The 22,662-nt window shown below is 36.8% G+C and overlaps 1 protein-coding gene across 2 annotated transcripts in view; it reads left to right on the top strand.

Annotated features, from left to right (window-relative positions):
• aco1 (aconitase 1) overlaps nt 1-22,662 on the top strand; it is a 36,275-nt gene that overhangs the window by 5,635 nt on the left and 7,978 nt on the right. Inside the window, exons 2-19 of one of the 2 annotated variants that reach the window (XM_012957530.3) lie at nt 1,887-1,947; nt 5,274-5,390; nt 7,063-7,231; nt 8,267-8,404; nt 9,386-9,455; nt 11,514-11,697; nt 11,971-12,110; nt 12,897-13,068; nt 13,658-13,758; nt 14,213-14,329; nt 15,358-15,517; nt 16,323-16,458; nt 16,630-16,714; nt 17,381-17,537; nt 17,947-18,071; nt 18,826-18,930; nt 20,266-20,408; nt 21,211-21,358. In XM_012957530.3, coding sequence (XP_012812984.1) covers nt 1,896-1,947; nt 5,274-5,390; nt 7,063-7,231; nt 8,267-8,404; nt 9,386-9,455; nt 11,514-11,697; nt 11,971-12,110; nt 12,897-13,068; nt 13,658-13,758; nt 14,213-14,329; nt 15,358-15,517; nt 16,323-16,458; nt 16,630-16,714; nt 17,381-17,537; nt 17,947-18,071; nt 18,826-18,930; nt 20,266-20,408; nt 21,211-21,358 — 2,319 coding nt within the window. In that variant the 5' untranslated portion in view covers nt 1,887-1,895. The remainder of the gene's footprint in view (nt 1-1,886; nt 1,948-5,273; nt 5,391-7,062; nt 7,232-8,266; nt 8,405-9,385; nt 9,456-11,513; nt 11,698-11,970; nt 12,111-12,896; nt 13,069-13,657; nt 13,759-14,212; nt 14,330-15,357; nt 15,518-16,322; nt 16,459-16,629; nt 16,715-17,380; nt 17,538-17,946; nt 18,072-18,825; nt 18,931-20,265; nt 20,409-21,210; nt 21,359-22,662) is intronic. The other variant, NM_001142171.1, reaches the window with a different exon arrangement.

Genomic DNA, 22,662 nt, shown 5'->3' with positions numbered 1-22,662 from the left:
GACTGACCCTTCGGGTCTCACAGCCGACACCTAACCTGCTTGCACATGCGCAGTTGAAGCGGATTTCCTGCTACTTCCAACTGCTCATGCGCAAGCAGGTTCTTATCGGCGGAGAGACCCAAAGTGTCTTCAGTCAGAAAGAAGATGTTGGTGAGGTACGCAGCTGTGCTACTCTGCATTTTAAGTTAGAGATTGGTACAGACATTAAATTTAAAAACAATGCTATAAGGGAGAGGTGGGGGGGGGGGGTCTAGGCAGTGATAGTTATGGGTGCTTTTTGCACCTGGGATGTATAGTTCTCCTTTAAAGGACAAGGAAAGGCTAAGTCACTTGGGGGTGGCAAAATTTTAGGCACCCCCAAGTGACTTAAATTGCTTACCTTGTACCCCGGGCTGGTGCCCCTGTTAGGAGAAAACAGCACCAACCCGGGGTACCTGTAGCGGAGCACTTCCGCCTTTGTTTTGGAAGGACTAAACGACAGGCGCATGCGCAGTAGAGTGAAAAGCCGACTTCTCTGTTAAAGTTACACTATTCACTCTACTGCGTATGCGCGCGCGACCGAAGACGGAAGGAGGAAGCGCTGCAGGGGCACCAGCCTGGGGTAAAAGGTAAGCGATTTAAGTCACTTGGGGGTGCCTAACATTTTGGCACCCCCAAGTGACTTTCCTTTCCTTCTCCTTTAAGTCACCGTTGTTCACTTGCTACTTTCTATACCTTCCCCTTAGGCTTAAATTCCTCAGTCAAAAGAAGGATCTCAGCCATGAACTTTGTCCTTGTTTTACATGTAGCACAACTGGACTCAGTACTATAGTAAATAGCTGGTGCTGAGCAAGCATTTACTGCCTAACACTCACAGAGCTGCCAAGAATTCTCTGACCCATTACCTAGTGGTTATATCTCCACCAACTAAAAATGCCAATAATCTTAATTGCTTCTTTATACCACCCATGGTGTATAATCTTTAAAGCATTTCTTGCTAATCCATATTTACTTTGTGTAGAACCTGTGTTTTCTGCTTTTTCTCAGATTCTAAATTCCTTTTTTGGCAAACATAATAATTATACATTTGGCATACTAATGATTATGTTCTTAGCATTTAAAATCACATGACCTAGCAATACCAAAATGCATTTTGTTTGTTTTGGGGATTTGGGAGTATCTGATAATGAGTTTCAAGCTACACAGACTTCCCCTGGTCCATAGTTACTTAGGTTTATACAGAGTTTACAAGTGGCCAATATATTACTCAGTAATATAATCAAAGGACCAGTAACATCATAAAATAAAAATATTTTTTCTACTTTAACATTTATATCTGTTGATTGAGAACCTACAAATAAACTGTATCTTGGAAATGTCTAAGCTTGGTTTGTACGGGCCAAACCAGCAGCTCACATCAGCCCATGTATTGCCAGCTTAACAGTACACTATTTTTTACAGTAAAAGCCTGTAAAACCCTTTTGTGTTACAGACCCTTTAATATGAACATTATAACCACCATGTTTTACAGATGGGATAAGGTTCTTATGCTGTAATTAATTCTTTATCCAAAAGTAACACTTCTTATTAAGGTTAAAAAGTTCTATTTTGGCTTCATTCATCCACAAAATATTCTTTCAGTATCTTTCTGGTTTGTCCACATGATCTTTAGCAAACTAGATGATCAGCAATATTTTTGAGGAAGAGCAGTGGCTTTCTCCTTGCTACCCTGCCATACACACCATTTCTGTTCAGTGTTCTCCTGATGGTGGACTCATGAACATTAACATTTGCCTATGTGAGACAGGCCTTCAGCTGCTTAGAAGTTACCCTGGGTTCCTTTGTAACCTTTCAGACTTTCAGACTCCTTGACCAAATATAATAATTTTAATTTTACTTTGGTTCAGGTGATTCCAATGAAAGGGAAATCATTTAGGAGTTTTAATATTGAAAGCAAGAGAGTTGCAGGTAAATCTCTAAAAATATCAACTATATATAATTAAGCAGTTCTATATACACACAAAGACATTCTGTGCATTAAACTACCAATAAATAGGGATTGTGTATCCATATATTGCAAAGTACTTCAAGCTTGCCTACTTGTGTCCAAGTCATCCCTGGTTTGGCCAGTCCTCAGTACCCTGAGATGAATACCTACTGGTCCTAGACCTTTGTTTACCTTTACATATTCAAGTCTTTATTGAGTCCTCCTGAGTGACCCATGTGTCAGTAGTTATTTTACTAGAATTGGATCTATTAAAAAGGAAACCTTCATAAGCTGGTTCCTCTGCTGTTTAGACAGATGAAAAAATAACAGTTCAGAATTTATGAACTCCGTCTATGATAAGGGTCCCACCCCTTGCTTTATTTTTTCTTTTTTACTCCTAGATGCAGTACCATTTTCCATCTCTATTTTAGCTTGCTTCATTGTACCTGATGAAAGTTTCAGCTGTCCCAGCTAACCTGAATGCTTAAAAAAACAAGTTTTTTTTCTTAGTGACCATATTGGTTTTGCTTTGCGATGCCTTTCCTTGCTTACAAGGGGAATATACTGACCTGTATACTTGCTATGCAACCTTTTAAAGATATTCAATTTACTTCTGTGTTTAACCCTGTGAAAAGCCTTTGCAAGTTAATACATTGCAGAGATACCTTTTATACTGCAAAGTTAGCACTTCTGAAATGTAGTGTTTTAGTTACTCCCTATAGAGCTGTCTCTGCAACATAATCTAAAAGGAGACCATGTTATGATCACAGTTCCCTAAATGCTCACCAGTGCAAATTCTAGATCAGCATTATTAGTTATCACCAGGTCCAAAAGAATATCATTCCTAGTAGGTTCTGGAACTGCCTGAAATAAAAAGTTAACATTTAGCAAATTTACAAACCTACTAGCTTTTTTTATTACTTTAGGCTCATGCCACACCAGGCGTAGGGCTGATTTTTTCGGCAAGCGTTTTTCCGCTTGCCGAAAAAATCAGCCCTACGCCTGGTGTGGCATCAGCCTTACTCCCGTTGATGTCTGGATAATTAAAGTCCCCCATAATAACAACTTGACCTGGTTGTGAGGCTTCCTCCATTTGCAATAGCAGCTGGGCTTCATTCTCCTTAATTATACGGGTAGTTTAAAGGAGAAGGAAAGGCTAATAAAGAGTTAATATCAAGCTGCAGGCATACCTTCAGTTCTCTCAATAGTGCCCTTAAGTCTCCCCATATTTCTCCCGTTTAGATGATCAGAAGCCTCATAGGAAAAAACCCACTGAGCTCTGTAAAGAAAGTTCCCATAATGCCTCGCTCCTGCACCAAGACCAAGACTGGTGTACATGCTCAGTTAGTTAGACTATGGGGCTGATTTACTAACCCACGAATCCGACCCGAATTGGAAAAGTTCCGACTTGAAAACGAACATTTTGCGATTTTTTCGTATGTTTTGCGATTTTTCGGATTCTGTACGAATTTTTCGTTACCAATACGATTTTTGCGTAAAAACACGAGTTTTTCGTATCCATTACGAAAGTTGCGTAAAAAGTTGCGCATTTTTCGTAGCGTTAAAACTTACGCGAAAAGTTGCGCATTTTTCGTAGCGTTAAAACTTAACGTTACGAAAAATGCGCAACTTTTCGCGTAAGTTTTAACGCTACGAAAAATGCGCAACTTTTTACGCAACTTTCGTAATGGATAGGAAAACTCGCGTTTTTACGCAAAAATCGCATTGGTAACGAAAAATTCGTAAAGAATCCGAAAAAATCGCAAAATACCGATCATTACGAAAAAAACGCAATCGGACTCCATTCGACCCGTTCGTGGGTAAGTAAATCAGCCCCTATGAGTCAGCCTCCTGCTAATTGGCTCAGATCACACATTCCTAAGGGGATCGAGGAGGGAGTTCTTTGCATTCTTCAGGGAGGGGGGAGCAGGAGAGGGGAGAGAGCTGCGTGTCTCTGGCAGAGAAAAGCAAACAGACAGGAAATCCTGTATCTTTTAAAAGAGAACTCAGTGCAGTAATTATGGCTGCATTTGCATAGACCTTTCTGATAAAGCAGTTTTTGCCTTTCCTTCTCCTTTAAATCATACACCAAATCATAACCAGGAGTTAAGCAACTGCTGCTTTCAATAGCAATTACATTTACAAATCACTTTTAAAGCACTAAAAAAGTTTAATAAATTCATATTGGAAAGTTGCTTAGAATTATGTTTTTATCAGACAAAAAGTTATTTTTTTTGGGTTGACATGAAAGTGAGTGAAGGACTGGCCAGACCAGGGATGACTTGGACATAGTAAGCAAGCTTGAAGTACATTGCAATATATGGATACACAATCCCTGTTTTGCTTAAAGGGGAGGGTATTTCTTGGTAGCTTAATGTACAGAATGTCTTTGTTGCATATATAGAAAATGGGTATGTACACAGGGCCTCTTGTCTCCGTGTGTGTAGATATGTATATATAATATATATGATGATATTTCTGGTTTAATATCCGATTTATTACTAAGGATACACACAGATTGTGAGCTATGGGGAGCATCCTTCTTCTAAGACAGTGCTTGACATTCTTTTAAACGAGTCGTGTTGTGTATGGCACACTTCTGCCAACAGGCTCCATAGACAGAGCATTTACCAGTCAAGCAACTGTCTGTGAGATGGGGTGTTTTATTCCTGGTTGTCCCTGAGACAGCTGCCGTGATCCAAAAACCCATGGATAAAGGACCTGAATATACAATAATTAATTAACTGCAAAATGGCATCACTAATTGGTATATATATATATATATATATATATATATATATATATATATATATATATAGCAATATTTTTCTGCAAAATAATGCTAATACACTACAGTATGTAAGGCATTCAAAGGCTACAGGGATGTCTACATTAAAATGTAAAAGCTAGCATGTTGCACACTGTTCTAAGATATAAAGGTATTCAATGTATCCAGTCTTTTTTTTGTGCAAAACTGCAAAGTTGTTGTTGCTGCAAGATATTCATTTGGAGGAAATGAATATTGTGGAAACAGCATTTTTGTGTTTTTTTTTTTAATTTATTTATTTATAATGATTTATTCGAAACTAAACATCATCTTAAGAAAGTTTCAGTTCTTGAAAATAAAAATATCACTGAGAAAAAAATGTTATAATGTTTATCATTCAGTAGACTGAGAGAATTAGGCATGGTTCTGAATAATTTTTCAAGGTGCTACAGTTATATAGTGCAGTGAGTTTATTGCTGTAAAATTGATTCTGCAGCAAAGAATCTGGCTTAATTATTTTTATCTCCCTGCAATCTGTAGGTGTTACTGAAACATTCATTATGAGTAATCCTTTTCAGCACCTAGCAGAGCCACTTGACCCAGCACAGCAAGATAAAAAGTTTTACAACCTCAATAAGCTAGGTGACTCTAGATATGGTAAGTAATCAATCTAAGCATTATTGAGTTTAAATTAAAAATGTTCTCAACCTGCTTTTTATTTATTTATTTTTATAACTTAAAGCCCATAAGGAGTTTTTTTTACTTTCCCACTCTTTGACTCCTGCTCTTTCTTTAAAAGACTGCTTCCTATGGAAACAGTTTTCTTTCCAACCTTCCCTTTTCTTTAAGGTAATCCCATTTCTTGCACATTTATTTCCAGTACTTGAAACAAAATCATTTTTATAACATATTTCAGTGCACATCTTTGATCTAGAAATAACCACTACAAAAAGCAGTTAACACAGAATTGGCACTTCAGACAATTAAACCACAATTTTTCAGTTGCCAGTGACAACTTTTAGCGTAAATATCTAGATCCCAGTCTGTAGTCAGAATATTTAAACATTCATAGAAGAATTTAGACCAAAATGCTACAGAAACAGCAACCCATATATATGGTAAATTCTTATCCATTTATCCATCTTAGGACAACTGACAACTGTTTGTGGCTTACTGCTGACTGTTAAAATATTTAGAACCAGAAGTGTAAATATAACTACATCTCCATGAACAGCAGTGTCTTCCCTTGATAACACCTTGCATTTATCATGTGACTGCTATGCCTACTAAATATATGGTGCATATCTTTCCTTGAGGAGAAAAACATTTTTGGTACTGCAAACATGCATTTAGCACCAAAATCTACTTTGTGTGCCTGCACCCAGGTCACCACAGTGGCTTCAGGTGCAGACACTGAAGAGCCTGATTTAAGAGTGACAAAAAGTCATCCCGAACCTGCCCGCTCCCAACCTGTGCATAACCCCACAATCTACTTCAACCCTTAGATCCGATCCTGCCCCATCTCTGACGTCACGAAAGTTGCGCAGTATAGCATGTGCGTGTCTATAAATAGAGGCTGCTGAAAGCAATGCATAGTAAAGTTGTGAACAATGAAGGCAGAAAGAAGAGTTTAGCCCAAACCCACCTGTGTCCCACACAACAATAGCAGAATTTCTCCCAATATTTATCCGCAAGCTGTGAATCTGAATCAAGTGGCATAAGCCTTATAGTTAATGCTTTGCATTGCTTTGTTCAGAAAGGAACTTAATCTAAACGGTCGTTGAAGTATTTTGCAGTGATCCCATAACTATGTAGACCAGTGATCCCCAACCAGTGGCTCGGGGGCAACATGTTGGACGTTGCTCTCAGTACCCCCAAACCAGGGAGTTATTTTTAAATTCCTGACTTGGGGGCAAGTTTTGGTTGAATAAAAACAAGATTTACTACTAAATAAAGCCCCCTGTAAGCTGATAGTGTGCATAGAGGCTGCCTAATAGCCAATCTGAGCCCTTATTTGGCACCTCCATTAACTTTTATGATGCTTTTGTTGCTCTCCAAATCTTTTTACTTTAGACTGTGGCTTACGAGTAAGAAACGCTGGGGACCCCTGATGTAGACAATAGACTATGTGGTCACACAGACTCTGACGAACAATCCATTGTGAAACTAACTTATAAATGTAATACAGAATGCAAATTCTTTAAAAGGCAATAGAATTGTCTGTCCTGTATAGTTCAAATATGAACACTGACAAACCAGAAGCAGCCCTTGATTAGGCTACTCTGCAACAACAAACTATATTTAACTTTTTAATTTCTTTTAATTGTAGCCAGGTTACCATTCTCTATACGAGTTCTCCTCGAAGCGGCTATTAGAAACTGCGATGAATTTCTGGTTAAAAAACAAGATGTTGAGAACATCTTGAACTGGAAACTTACCCAGCATGACAATGTGGAGGTACCATTCCGTCCAGCGCGAGTCATCCTTCAGGATTTCACGTAATGACAACGCTTTTTAAAAAATTTATGTATCTGTGGGTTTTCATTGTTTACACTCTGTTTTTTCCATATTTGTATTAGACAAAAGAAATCCATAAGGCCATCTCTTTCTTAGTGTTAAATTCTTATTGTCTTGATTTTTACTGCTCATTATGATAGTACCCTGACCAGCACATTTTTCAGCAAAGAGAATTACTAGCCTGGGGTCTGAGGGCAGTAATTATAGTCACTGGTGGGTGCCTAACAAATTGGCACCCCATCTTCCCACACTGATTGTAAGACTCTTGACCAGTTTCCTTATTTTGCGTTATTTAAGAAATCTTAAATTCTTTTCTCTGATATTTTTATTTAAATACAAAGAATTTGTTTCTTATCCTTTTTTTTTTTGTCCAATTGTCAGTTTTTTTGAGTTCAACAAGTTATCTTTCAGCCTTTCCCTGTAGTTTGCCTTGTACATTATTTCTTCTGTTGCCCTATCCCTACTACTGAAACTACTGAAATGCACCAGCACACCATATTACTAACACCAATACACCTCACTGTAGGTATGGTGTGTTTTAAAAAGCAGGCCAAAAATTGCACATCAGATAATGAACTTTGTCAAAGAAGGTCTATTTTAGTTTCTTTGGGTTACTGTCATGTTTTCAGCATTATGCAGAATGAAATATAGTTGTGGTAGCATTATGCACTAGAAGGAGATAGGCATCCAAAATAATAGTCTTGTCAGAAGAATAGATATTGCAATGGTACAGTTTTGCAGACTGACAGAAGAAACTTGGGAGAGAGAAGTAGGTTTATGGAAAAACAAAGACAACAATAGCTGAGACAATTCAATACAGAATTGTAGAAACATAACTAACACAAGTTAGGGAGGACTTGCAATTCATTTTTCATAACACAGTCATCTCTTAATATTTCTACATCCTGCTTGATAATATTAGTTCAGTATAAGCTGTATAAGCCACTGTATCTTGCACAGCTAATAGAATCCTCACTTCTAATTGTCTCATATATCACTCTTGTCTTTGATTTTAGAGGTGTTCCTGCTGTGGTGGACTTTGCAGCCATGAGAGATGCAGTAAAGCGTTTAGGAGGTGATCCACAAACCATAAACCCGGTGTGTCCTGTGGACTTAGTCATTGATCATTCTATCCAAGTGGACTTCAACAGAAGGTGAGAAAGTTTCAAAAGTTTTATATATGTGTAATAAGTTAGTTTCAGGATTAGACTTTTTTAAAAGTCTGATTAAAATAAATGCATGCCTATACATCAAATGCACAATGCCACAAAAGCATTTTTATTGAGACATGCTCTGAAGTCAAAGTTAAAATTTTCTGAGGTGTGGTGTAATGTGAAGTAACTGGGCCTCCCAGCAAAACTCAGTGAGCGCTTGGCCTGCATATTCTTATATGCCCTGGTTCCCTGCACCCACCACGACATTGGTGGCCAAGTTGAAGTAGAAGATGTGGTCAAGGAATGGGACTACCATACTGCGGACTGGGCCCCTTTGTCTCCTGGGTCCCCCGCGGGTCTACTGTGTGGTAGTTACTCTACTGTTGATTAGCTTGTTTCCCATAGTACCGTGATATCTACCATTTAATAAAGTAGGATTTAGGCTACCATACTGTTTTCCAAATGTGTGTCAACTTCTTCTTTGGTCCTGAAAACTAGGGATGCACCAAAACCTTAATATTTAGTTTTGTCTGAATATTGAATCTTCCACAAAAAGATATTTAGCCCAATGCTTAACTGTATCAAATCCCTAATTTGCATTTGCATTTTTAAAGTGTCCAGCACTTTGAAGATTTAAGTCTGCTGAACACGAAGGCCTATGACACCTGGGGTATATGTTTCACTGGCACGTTTCAGTGAAATTCTTGACTAAATGAACGATTGACTGAATAGCCATGTTTAGACATTTCTTTGCAGGCTGGAATATATACTGCCATATCCAAAGTGAATGTTTCTAAACCTATTGTCATTTGTCATTTCTACTAAGAACTGTAGTAATACATGTATTAAGTGCATGTGATAAGATTTATGTACAGCATGATGCATCCTGTTCTATAAAAAGAAAATATTAAAACTAACTTTAAGAGAAAATAAAATGTCCCTTTGTCTGCACACCTGCTTCCTCTTATCTCTTGTTTTAAGGTCTGACAGCTTACAAAAGAATCAGGAGCTTGAGTTTGAAAGGAACAGGGAAAGATTTGAATTTTTGAAGGTAAGCTTGTCACTATGCTAGCAATTAGTACCATAAACTCGTGGATATGTCTCGCCTACCCAAAATTATATGATGCTAGATAGATTTCATTGTTTAGAGTGGGGCAAGCTACATCCCTTTCTTTACAATGCTTCTTTCACAAGAATGCAGTAAACATATTTTTAATTTAAATATATTTCACTTACATTCAGTGCTGCAAAGTCTTTGCACACTTAGAAATACAGTATATTGCAGTCTAGATTATGTATTGAGATCTCTTGCTAGTTAATCATGTAGTATGAGTTTTATTTATAAGTGGATGCACCAAATCAACTATTTTGGGATTTGGCCGAACCCAGAATCCTTTGTGAAAGATCTGGCCAAATACTGAACCAAATCTGAATCCTAATTTGCATATGCAAATAAGGCCAGAGGTGTCAAACAGAACTGTGCGGTAAAAAATTTCCTTACTAGTTTATGTGACAAAAAGTCACATGGTTTTAAGGATTTAGATTTGGTTCGGACAGGCACATGGATTTGGCTGAATCCTGCTGACAGGCTGAATCCTGAACCAATTCCTGGATTCAGTGTATCCTTATTTTTTAATGTCTTATGCTGCTCAGCTTGATGGGGATGCAGATCCTAAATTATTGACTTAAGCACTAGAGTCGGGGGGCAAGGTTGTTGCTGCCCTTTTTTCCTCTGAGAATTACAATAGAATTGGGCAATATTTTGCATGTATATTTTATTATCTGTAGAAAAACAAATTGCAAATAGTGCTCCATTGTTGTGGTAGTTATTGTATTAGATGTTTTCACAGTGTTCTTGCTAGGCACTTTTAGACAAGTGCTTCACCCAGCATTGATTGTGAGCCAAGTGTCTTTGCTCCCAACTGTTATGTCACTCGCCCACCACAGGGGTTCTTGGCTCCCCTTTAATGCTCTGTTCGTTTATCCCCATGGAAGGCACCATGTTGTAAATGTTCAGCTTACAGTGCATCAGGAAATGGTGGTCTCATGTTTTTTTTTTTTTTTCCCCTACGACTTTTCAGGGAGAACAATGGTTTAGTGATACGGGTATGGGATCTCTTATACAGAAACCCATGTTTCAGAAACCTATAAATTATGGAAGGCCATCTAGTATAGAGTCCATTATAAGCAAATCATTTGATTATTTTCTTAATTATTTCCTTTTTCTCTGCAATAATAAAACCAGTACCTTATACTGAATCCACTCTGTTGGCAAAACAATCTTATTTAAACTTCAGATCCCAAGCATTCTAGGAATAGATCCCATACCTGTATACAAGAATGGTAGTGAATTCTCTCAGATGTTCTAAGTAATTTTTTCTTAGAATAGTTTCCAACATTTATCATTATGGGAAATGGCTAAGTGGCAGAACTGTAATTTTAACTTGTAGCTGGACAAATTTGTTTTTATTAGATTCCATCAATACTGTGTTAAAAGTAGAATTACATTCAGCTGTAATGTAGAGGTTTTCCAGCACTCAAACAAAGTAATTTGTGATTACTATATAATTCCAATTATTTGATGTCTTTATCTACAAATAATACAACACTAAACACTGTGTTTTGTAAGATCTGCATAGGTATAAATTGATGACAGGGCATGTGAAAATATTCTACAGTACTTTCACTATTCATATTTTTGTTTTACTTACTCATTTTTCCTATTCGTTTTTTTTTTTTTATTAATTTATTTTTTAATTATGTAGATTTTTATTCCATATCTATATGTAGCCTCACAGAGCAAAAGTTTTTTCATGTGCTGGGAGTGGGGGTCAGTGAAAGCTGTAAAGTGGCAAAGAAGGATATAATTAAAACATTATTTAAAATGAAGGCCAGTTGAAAGGTGCTAAGAAGAGAACATTTATTAATGTTTTCCATTGTTTTTATAATTAGTTCTATTAAGTAGGATTTCATTTTTGCATGTTAAAAGCAATATGTAGCTTCTCTTTCTTTGTATGTGATTCAAGACACCCACTGTACAGGTAGGCAATATTTTCTAGCTGTGATATGAAGGAGATGCCCTAACTGACTGCGTGTGTATTTATTTCAGTGGGGCTCTCAAGCTTTTCAGAACATGAGAATCATCCCCCCAGGCTCTGGCATTATACATCAAGTTAATCTTGAATATCTAGCACGAGTAGTGTTTGATCAAGATGGATACTACTATCCAGATAGCCTTGTGGGGACTGACTCACACACTACAATGATCGATGGCCTTGGAGTTCTTGGCTGGGGTAAGTAAGCCTTGTCATCTCTTTCTCATTACCACTCTTCTCTGGAAGAGGCATTTTAAATTTTTAATCTGGACAAAAGATGTGTTTTTTTTTTTTTTGTCCAGTTCCTACCATTGTGTATTGGTTTTTGTTAATAATAATTATATCTAAGTGAAATATGATGTAGTTGTGTTTATATAATATAAAACAAATAGTGCATTTGTTTGGAATTTGTGGAACTATCATTTATTTGTACACAGACAGGGGGAATTCTAATGTTGCCTATTTATCCAGGTGTTGGAGGCATTGAAGCTGAAGCAGTTATGCTTGGACAGCCAATCAGTATGGTACTTCCTGAAGTAATTGGATATAAACTGATGGGAAATCCTCACCCGCTGGTAACTTCTACAGATATTGTGCTCACTGTAACCAAGGTAATTTTGGAGACCACTGTAAAACTTGTATTTTGTTCCGTTACTTAAACATAGTTAATATCAATCTCCTGAGCAAGCAAGGAATGGTTGCCTCCATCACAGTTAGCCTTATTAATGATCATAATTTGTAAGGTTTGCTATGCCTATATTATCTCTGGCAACCCATGTTTTTAATGCTATTATCATTTGTTGAAAGCTTTCATTAAGATAAATAATTAATGACATAGCAGAGTTTCGTTCTACCCATTCCAACTATTCAGCACTAATCGTTCCAACTATTTAGTACTATGCTTTAATTGTTAATAAAACTCATTACTTTGGATGGTTATTTTGGTTTAGATATGAGTGTAATTGCAAGTGTGTGATCAAAATCTCAGTATCTCTATTATAATCCATGTCAAAGACCAGCCTTTTCTAGTGTGGTAGTAGAAAATGTACAACTGATGAAGCTGATGTAGTAAATGTTCACCCAAAAATTAAAATTATCCATTTGCATTTTAAATTGCAGCCCCCCCCCCCCCAAAAAAAAACCTTTCTGCCTACAACCCTGTTCAGATGCCATAGAAGTCAATAGAAATTGTATTTCCAGCATTCAAGAAAGCTGTTTTCTCTTTGCAACTGTGTTTATTTACATTATGTATAAATAGATGTTCATTGTTTTGCTATCCTGGTGTTACTGACAGTTTGAAAAAAGTATAGGAGTTGAACCTGGTGTGTTTTTTATGCATAATAATATCAGAAAAAAATATTACTTCATAAATAGAATTTGCTGTTTGTAAATTGCAGCATCTAAGGCAAGTTGGAGTTGTAGGAAAGTTTGTGGAGTTTTTTGGCACAGGTGTAGCTCAACTCTCCATTGCTGATCGTGCCACCATTGCCAATATGTGCCCTGAGTATGGAGCTACTGCAGCCTTCTTTCCAGTTGATTTGGTCAGCGTACAGTATTTGCAGCAAACAGGTAAGAGTTCATAATAGTCAAACACAAACAGACCTGTTCAGTTGGGCAAGCTGCATCAGGGATACTTATTTCAATCCTGCCATTGTCTCTAATCATTGTTTACACCACAAAGTTTTCTTCTTAAATGAAGCATTTACATTTGCAAAGTTCAGACTTGGTTACTATATTTCTGCACGTTTTCCATTTTAGTGTATGGTTGTATTTTAAAAGCAGTATATGACTTTTGTTTGTGGTGCAAGCTATTCAATATTTTTGTGATTTTGTTCTTAAGTAAAGCCAGTTCTATATACATTGCAAATTCCCTCTATTTCGTAGTTAAGGTAGCAGTAGTAGTAGCAGTACAGACTGACATAATAGACAAACAGTGCATCATAGGATAGACAGTTCCTGCTTGCCCAAATGAGAAGCATTTTAGCAAACTTTTAGTTGTGTCACCAGTATATTTCTTTGAGACCTAAGCAACAACACTAGAAACTTTTAGGTTTTGCACTCTCTAAATGATTAAGACATATCAACTGGTGTGTATTTTTTTTTTAAATAGATCTTAGTTTAAATGGATAGTTAGCTGAATTGTAATCTTTCTTAACAGGTCGTGCAGAAGAAAAAGTTCAGTACATTCAGAAGTATCTTGAGGCTGCTGGGTTGTTCAGGGACTTTAATAATACAAACCAGGACCCAGATTTTAGTCAGGTAATATATCTATTATGATGAAGTGCTTCTGTTTTGCCTGTTTGCTGAAGCTGTCACCTATCCTGTGTGCTGAGACTGCACATATATACTACCCAGCTCTATCCTCATTTTCTTCATTGCAAATCTATCTCTCCCCATCCTATTTTTAGTCTTTAGCAGATTATATTTGTGTTTTTATTATTGGTAGCAGACAAATATACCATAGTGTTAAAGAAAAGTGAAAAAACTATTTTTCTTCAGTCTCTTATGACTGCAGTCACACTGTCATGGGGAAACTGGGGTGTTTTTTTTTCTGTTGTCCAGGTCGCAAACAAGTAAATACAAAGTTTCAGAATGTTGGGAAAAAGTTTCATAAATGTGAAAACAATTTAGCCTTTGATTAATCAATCCCATAATGTGTAAGTCTTCCTGATGACAGCCATGTTGATAAACATTTGTATTTGAATCCATGTAGGTGGTGGAGCTGGATCTCAGCACTGTGGTGCCATGTTGCAGTGGACCTAAAAGACCTCAAGATAAAGTGTCTGTTTCTGAAATGAAAAGTGATTTTCAAAATTGCCTAGGAGCTAAGGTAAGAACATTCTATTATTTGGCTTTCTATTGCACTGTATGGCTAATTGTAGATGTAATTTATTTAGAAGCATACTTTTTAGAATGGGGGACAAAATCAAGGCGGGTAAGTTTTGCTTTGGGCAAAATTATGCAGCAAGTGCCTTGCCTTACTATCAGCTGGTTACAATGGCTTAAATGTTAGTACATACTTAGTTGATGATAGTTATTTACTATAATTTGTGTTTTAAGTATTTTTATATAAAGGGCTAGTAGTCACCCTAAACACCCCTTTTTTGTGGTGCCCTGGATATTAAAACAGGTTTGAACACCAGCAAAATCCTGCCATGGACATATTTTCATATTTGCATTTATTTACCGGAGCTATCATGTTACGTCTTTGTTATTCCATTTATCTATAGAACATGACTGCACAGTGGGTAAAATAATGCTGTTTAGCCCTGTCTGTGAGGAATATGTAAGCTGACAGCAACTTCAATTCTTACTGCATATTTTACTGTCTGTGTAATGGGATTAGAAAATAGACGCTACTATTACAAGTTACAGTATGCTCCCTTGTTCAGCATTGGTTGAGTGCTGAACATACTTTTTGCCTATTGTTTTTAAATAGGAAATATGTATAGGTGCTCTTAATTATTGCAAAGTCAAATAAATCGGCAGTGCACTGAGAAGTATCTGTATAAATATACCTCTCCCTTCCCGCATCTACATCCTGTTATCCCTTTACATAAAATACACCCCATCATACAGAGGCTTCTTAGTGGACTGTTGGTTTGTTGGACTTTGGGATCAAGTAGAATGTGGCTTTAATTTCATTTTTAAATTTAGCCCTGTTTAGAACAATAAATAACAAAAAAATATAGATATTTCCTAATTAAAACAATAAGTATGTTCAGTGCAAGTCAGCATTGAAAAGAGGATGGTGGGTTCTATATCCAGTCACTTCATTGTTTGATTGACCTGTAGCCTCAGTTGTGGCAATATAAGCATTCCTTTAGAAACGTGTATATTTTTTTTCTTTCCACTCAGCAAGGATTCAAAGGTTTTCAGATTCCCCAAGGGCATCATTATGACAAAGTAAAATTCCCCTACAATAACACTGAGTATGAACTATCTCATGGTTCTGTGGTCATAGCTGCAATCACAAGCTGCACCAACACCAGCAACCCTTCAGTCATGTTAGGAGCCGGTGAGTTGTGCACATCTGAGATACACAAGTCTTTCTCTGGGGACTGCATGCATACCTGTAATATCATGTCATTACTAGGGGTGTTCCATTCTCTGGGGCTGAGCTTTTCAGACTAAAAAGAGAAGGAAAGGTACAATCACTGGGGGGGGTACCAAAAATTTAGGCACCAGTGATTGTAATTGCTTACCTTATACCCTGGGCTGGTGCTCCAGGAGAAAACAGCACCAGCCCAGGATACCTGTGAGCGGGCTTGTCCTCTGCCTTCTTCTGTATTTGCCTGCTTGCGCATATGTGGTAGAGTGAAAAGCTGAACTTTCTTCCCCCCATGTGGCACATAATCATGTTACAGATTTAATGAGAATGATAGGTAAAGGAGGGTTCACTTAGTAACCTTACTATAGAGCAGTGATCCCCAACCAGTGGCTTGGAAGCAAAATGTTTCTCACCAGGCCCTTGGATGTTGCGCCCAGTGACCTCTAAGCGGTTGCTTATTTTTGAACTTGGAGGCAAGTTTTTTGGTTGCATGAAACCAGGTGTAGTGTCAAACTGAGCCTTCTGTAGGTTGCCAGTCCACATAGGAGCTACCAAATAACCAATCGCAACCCGTTTCAACTTTTTCAAAATTACCTTTCTTTGAACATTTGAATGTGGCTCAAAAGTTTGGGGACCCCTGCTAAAATAAGCACCTGAAGAAAACTTCTCAGCCGTATCATTTAGTTTGTAAAAATAGTGGATTTTGGTGGTTGGGTTTATATCCTAATGCTAATTTTTTTTTCCTCACTATGATTTTTTTTTTTTTTGTCAGGATTATTGGCCAAGAAAGCAGTAGAAGCTGGGCTGTGTGTGAAACCTTACATAAAGACAAGCCTGTCACCTGGAAGCGGTGTAGTTACTTTTTACTTGAGAGATAGTGGAGTTCAGCCTTATCTTTCCAAACTTGGGTATGCACCTGTCATATGCTGCTTTTTATTGTGTGGGAAAAGTGCAATGTTTAATGCAATATATGCCCTGCATCACAAAATATAGACTAGATAATTTGCTAGCATTTCTGACATAGAAAATGAATTTCTTGTCCTGTTTGACTATATACTTGTCTTTTGTTTCATACTCAGCTTTGATGTTGTGGGATATGGGTGCATGACATGCATTGGGAACAGCGGCCCATTGCCTGATCCAGTCGTTGAAGCCATAACTCAGGTACAATGGGCAACACCCATATGTTTCTGTGCTGCTTATAGGATAGCCCATCAATCTATCAGTTTGCCTGGTTACATTTACAGTATTTAGATTGTATGTGATGGATGATTACGTAGTCCCTAACCATTGTGCTAAACATTTTTGCCTAGTGTTTACCATAATGTTGATGGTTAGGTGAGTTGGATCTTTTTATGTGCTATTTGTATTACTAATTATCTAAAACATAAACACTGCCTTAGTTAAGACTTAGCTTTAAGACTTAGTTTTAAGCCTTTATTAAAGGTCATGTAGTAGCATTCACAAACAAAAAGGATGTGAGACAGTGGAAGGCTAATTATAGAGAATGTTTAACTTATTTTAAATGGATTATTAAAGTTGATCCAAGTTTAATTTGCCTTCATATTGGAACTGTGCAGTAGTTATAAACAGATGACTAAACAGATGACTTCATACAAAATGTCACTATAACTGAGGATTAAGAGAGGGCTGTAGTCCTAACATTACAACATTTTGTAGCCTCAGTATATTACTCTGAGATTGTGTTCTGATACAGGGTGGTTTATAGTTCTCACCACAAGAGATCTAGTCATTTTGAAATATTCTGTGGCTTGTACCTTTTGCCAACCTGCTGAAAAATAATAAATGTGCTTTGCCTTTTTCATGCAGGGAGACCTTGTAGCAGTAGGTGTCTTATCTGGTAACAGAAATTTTGAAGGCAGAGTCCATCCGAACACACGTGCAAACTACCTCGCTTCTCCTCCTTTGGTCATTGCTTATGCCATAGCAGGAACCATCAGGATTGACTTTGAGAAAGATCCTTTGGGTAAAAACAAATATCTCAGAATTGGTATTGGCTTGTTTGTCCTGTGGTCAAAATTTTGCACTGCATAAATTCGTTATAAAGTAAGACATAGCGTTGTTAAGAGAAACTGGAGATTTTATTATGGTATCTTCTAATAATCCAGGGTACATCATATAGGCTTTTTTAAACACTGGGGTCTTTAGGGAGCATTTGAAGGTCTAAAGAGAAAGGAGACAAAAATTGCCTGGGAGACAAAAATTCAAGAAAATTCTTGCAGTCTCGAATGGTTTGAGGTTAGAAAAGGAGATAAAAAAAGATGGGCAAAAGCAAAGCTTTTAACTTAAGCCATCAGCCATTCAGTACGTAGCCTTTACTGTACTGGAGCAAACTTTGAACTTCTTACTTATAATTGTTCAATGCTTTCCTTTAGGGGTGAATGCTGAGGGTAAAGAAATTTACCTCAGAGACATCTGGCCAACAAGAGATGAAATACAAGCCGTGGAAAGGCAATATGTAATTCCTGGGATGTTCAAAGAGGTCTATGAGAAAATTGAGGTATTTTTGCAGTGTCATTATTCTTTACAGCAACATTCTTCTTATTAATTCTTCATATTAATTAAGCAGTAAGAAAGACATTATTAATATGTGCTTGTGGTATCCTTTAGCTAGAATGTGCTATATCAGTCCACATTGCCTATTTGGCACAAATAACATTTAAGTTGCCACTAAGCAGCACATACAGTGCATTATTTACCAGTGAAATTCAAAGCCTGTTGAGATATGTATGTATGTACACATAAGTATGATTTAATAATGGTAAATTTCTGTTTTTTGGGAGGCAGGACATTTTTCCTGTATTACTCTGAACCACCACAAATCCAGAAAAAACATTTTGCCTGAGGAATTAAACTCACATAATATATAACATCAATTTTTCCCTTTGCTTTCTGTGGGGCCTTTGGATCACACTACAAAAAATATTTTCTCATTAGCCCTTAAGTTTTTCTGACCAGTATTAACCATTGGATTAGATTAGAATTTGTGTCAAATTAGAATTAGTCCAATCAGTCTTTTCTTCTTTCCATTTTCATAATAAACAGATTTTTCCTTTTGGGCTGATAAATATTTAGGTCCAAGCAGTACCAAATTGGGTTTGTTAATTTACTAGTGTTTTTCAGGACACATACACACAATGTTATTTAGATTTCTGAAAACCTTGATTTATATAGCTCAATTACATAGATAGATGTTGTGATGCTACTTTTATCCATATAATATTTGCTTATAACCTCATTATTTTCTTTAACAGAAAGTCAACGAGAGCTGGAATGATTTAAAAGCCCCAACAGATGAATTATATCCCTGGGACCCCAAATCAACTTACATCAAATCTCCACCTTTCTTTGATAGTTTGGTATGGTTACTGTTTTTTTTTTTTTTTTTAACATGACTTTATAATTAATAAAGATTTTATGTGCAGACCTAGGTTTGTCAGCTTAGTTTTCTTCATAACAGACTTTGTGCTTATATAAATAAATGTAGAGGAGAGTTATTACTAGATATATCTTAATTCCATTTTGAAAAAGCCATCTTAGCTTATAGATAATTTTAAAGCAGCCTACTAGGCTTTAATTCAAAAGTTGTTTTGCCATGTGCAGATTGAAAGGTCATTATCATAAAAAACTATGGGGGATTCATGTTTGGATATTGTTTTTATTACAGTTATGGTTCCTTTTTATCTATCTTATCCACATATATACATTTTATCAGTGTTTTAAATAGGTCTTTTAGATTACAGTTATACAAAGGCAGTGATCAGAATGCCATGATATAGCACTTGTGATGATTCCCATTTATGCTGTACGAAATACACAATTACCAAAACTTGTAGATGGCAGGCATTCAAAGCAGATCCTTTAAAGATCAGACTTTAAATTATTTATTAATTTGAAACCTATGACTAAGTACTAAGGAAAGCACAAATCACGTCAGGCTGTTATTATATTACACTTAATAAGTCATTATGTTACAAGCCTGGTCTGCAGAGAAATGTTTTTGGTTACCTTCCTTCCACTAGTTTTTGTTTACCCACTCTCCTAGCTAAAGGCTTCAGGCAGGGCACCTGGGCCCTCCATAGGGGACACTTACAAAGTGCAAATGCGGTCATGCAAAGTTTGTCCCAGTACAAACTTGTTGCGTCGAAGCTGCTTCTTGCATTCTGCATAGTTGAGCTCAGCGCCAGTGTTTCATCCTGTCTCCCCTTGTGCATATGGCGCTCGAGAACCCTGAAGCAATGCCTCCCTTGAAGGTAGTGGTAGCTCAAGGTTTCCCACAGCAGCCTGTGTTAATTGTCACAGCAAACATGCTCCTAAAAATTTAGGTGTAGATGTAATTTTGATGGTGAGTGCAGGAAATAATGAAATCAAAATTAGATTTTGAAGCGCAAATGCATATGCATGTAAGTCAGCCGCATTGCCACCTTGCAGTTGCAATTATGCTGGAATTGTGTGGGAAAATGCTGTGGACTTACGCCTGAAATTGCATTTTGCATACAGCACTTGCGCTTATGATTGAGGCCACATATATCTTGGACATTCTTTGTGTGGATATCACAAGTGTTTGATTGATTAAACATTTATTTTGCCTTAAAAATAAATTTCTTCTGTTTAATCAAACATATATAGAAAGTTTCTTTTAGCCTGCAACTTATTGTAAAAATGTAATCTTATTTATAATTATATTTTTCAAGACAATGGAACTTCAGCCCCCTAAATCCATAACAGATGCATATGTTCTCTTAAACTTGGGCGATTCTGTTACTACTGACCACATTTCTCCAGCTGGAAACATTGCAAGAAACAGTCCTGCAGCACGCTATTTAGTGAACAGAGGGTAAGGCTTCTGTTTTGTTTTGTTTTTTAATACTGAATTATAGTAAAGATCAAAGGGGAATAATGATGAAGTGGAAAAAAAAACAACTTCCAACCTTAATTTATTTGTTTGAAGTCCCTTCAAGTTGTATTGTGCAGTCATGACCAGTTCTGTCAGGGGAAGTGTAGATAAAGAAGTACAGCAACATTAAAAGCAGAAGAAAATGAGTCTTGGTGCAGTCTAGCCCATCAGTCACCCTGACACAAAGGTAACATTCACTTGCAACCTGAAACCAAATGCTTTAAAGTAACATTGATACTATCTTATATATCCACTGACATGCTATCCTCGCTTGCACACTATGGTAGTCATCTGCTAATGATCCACAGATATAAGTTGCCTAAAAGGGAGTATGTTTCCAAACTGTGGCTCAGATGACTGGCTGAGGGGACTCTGCCTAAATGACAATTAGGGTGTGATTTGTTAATCCCTGCTTGCGTTTCTAGAGACACCTAAAAGTATTCTTATTATCTCTTTGTGAGCAAGCAGGGGGAGGGATCTCAAAACCAAAAAACATTCAAACATATATAGGGGAAAAAGGTGACACCACGTGCACCCCTATGTTTCATAATATAAAGTCAGTAAATGATCATACTTGGTTTGGAATTCGTGCACAAATTTATGGAACAACAAGGGAACCCAAAAACAGCTTTGTTATTTATCCAATGAGTCTTTCCAGGTTAACCTGCCATTTATGTTGCTGCTGAGCCCAACACATGACCTCTTGCATTTCACCTCACAAGTGTTTTTTTCCTCTGGCCAGGTTAACTCCAAGAGAATTTAACTCTTATGGGTCACGGAGAGGGAATGATGCTGTCATGGCGAGAGGAACATTTGCCAATATTCGTTTATTTAACAAGTTCATTAATAAGCAGTCTCCCTCAACTATATACTTCCCTTCTAACGAAACTGTGAGTCTCATATTTAGTTACTAGTTCCTATGTGGTTGCATTTGATTTTGCTTATTGCGGTACCATTAAGCCAGAAAGAACTTTTTGCAGCTTTATGCTGTATTCAAACTGATGTTTAGATGTGTGTTATTTTAACAAATTATTGTTCCTGAGTTGTTTTTAATGGGCAGAATACCCACCTTTTTAACATGAAACCAATCCTCAGCAAAAGCAAAGCTAAGCTTTGCTTAAGGAACTAATACAATGTAAAAATAAAACTGGGTAAAATAGATGACGCAAAATAAAAAATATTTCTAATATATATATATATATATATATATATATATATAATATATATATATATATATATATATATATATATATAAGTGAAGAGGGGTGACGGCACTCACAGGAATTTTCAAGCTTGGAGACATCAGATGAGGTGTAAGAATTGAGGTTTTTATATATAAATAAAAACCTCAATTCTTACACCTCATCTGATGTCTCCAAGCTTGAAAATTCCTGTGAGTGCCGTCACCCCTCTTCACTTTTGCATTTTGCTATTTTGCACTGGCACCCAGGTAGTATCTATGGCTATTGGTGTGCAGCTTAGAAACTGTTTGTATGTATGTGTGTATATATATATATATATATATATATATATATATATATATATATATATAACACCACTTCCTGCTTTCAGCTCTCTAAGCTGCAGTCAGTGACTTGAGGGGGGCCATATGAGACATAGCTGTTTAGTTAGTTTGCTTTTGACCTGCTTGCTCACAAGCTAACTGAACAGTTTTGTCCCATGTGGCCCCCCCCCAAAAAAAAAAAGTCACTGACTAACTAAAAGTTTAGAGAGCTAAAAGCAGGAAGTAGTGTTATGGCTGTTATGTTAGACATCTGCTCACTCCAGCCTTTATAGATTACAAATATTTTTAATTTTGCGCATCTATTTTACCCAGTTTTATTTTTAAACTGTTCATTTATCATATTTTTTGCCTGTTTCTAAATTTACAAAATGCCTGCGGTTTTTGTTTATTTTTGCACTATACAAGAAACTTTTTATTTTCCAACTTTCTGTTCTGTAAAATGAGCTGCTCCTTATTACAAAGGCTGTAGCTTAGGGAAGGGAGGGGTTTGTTTATTCAGAGCTTATTATCACCCTGTGGAAAAAATACCCTGTTTAGGGGGGTGGGGAGAAGGGAGTGACTTCAGTAAAATTTAAAACTGCTTCCAACTTCCTGTTCTGTCTAGCCACCGATTGCAGAAAAGAACCTAATAAAACAAAGTCCACAGATAAACCCCTGTAAAATGATATT

The sequence above is a fragment of the Xenopus tropicalis genome, chromosome 1 (genome assembly GCF_000004195.4).
Source record: "Xenopus tropicalis strain Nigerian chromosome 1, UCB_Xtro_10.0, whole genome shotgun sequence".
In the NCBI taxonomy this organism is placed as follows: Eukaryota; Metazoa; Chordata; class Amphibia; order Anura; family Pipidae; genus Xenopus; species Xenopus tropicalis.
This window is presented reverse-complemented; position numbering and strand designations above follow the sequence as displayed.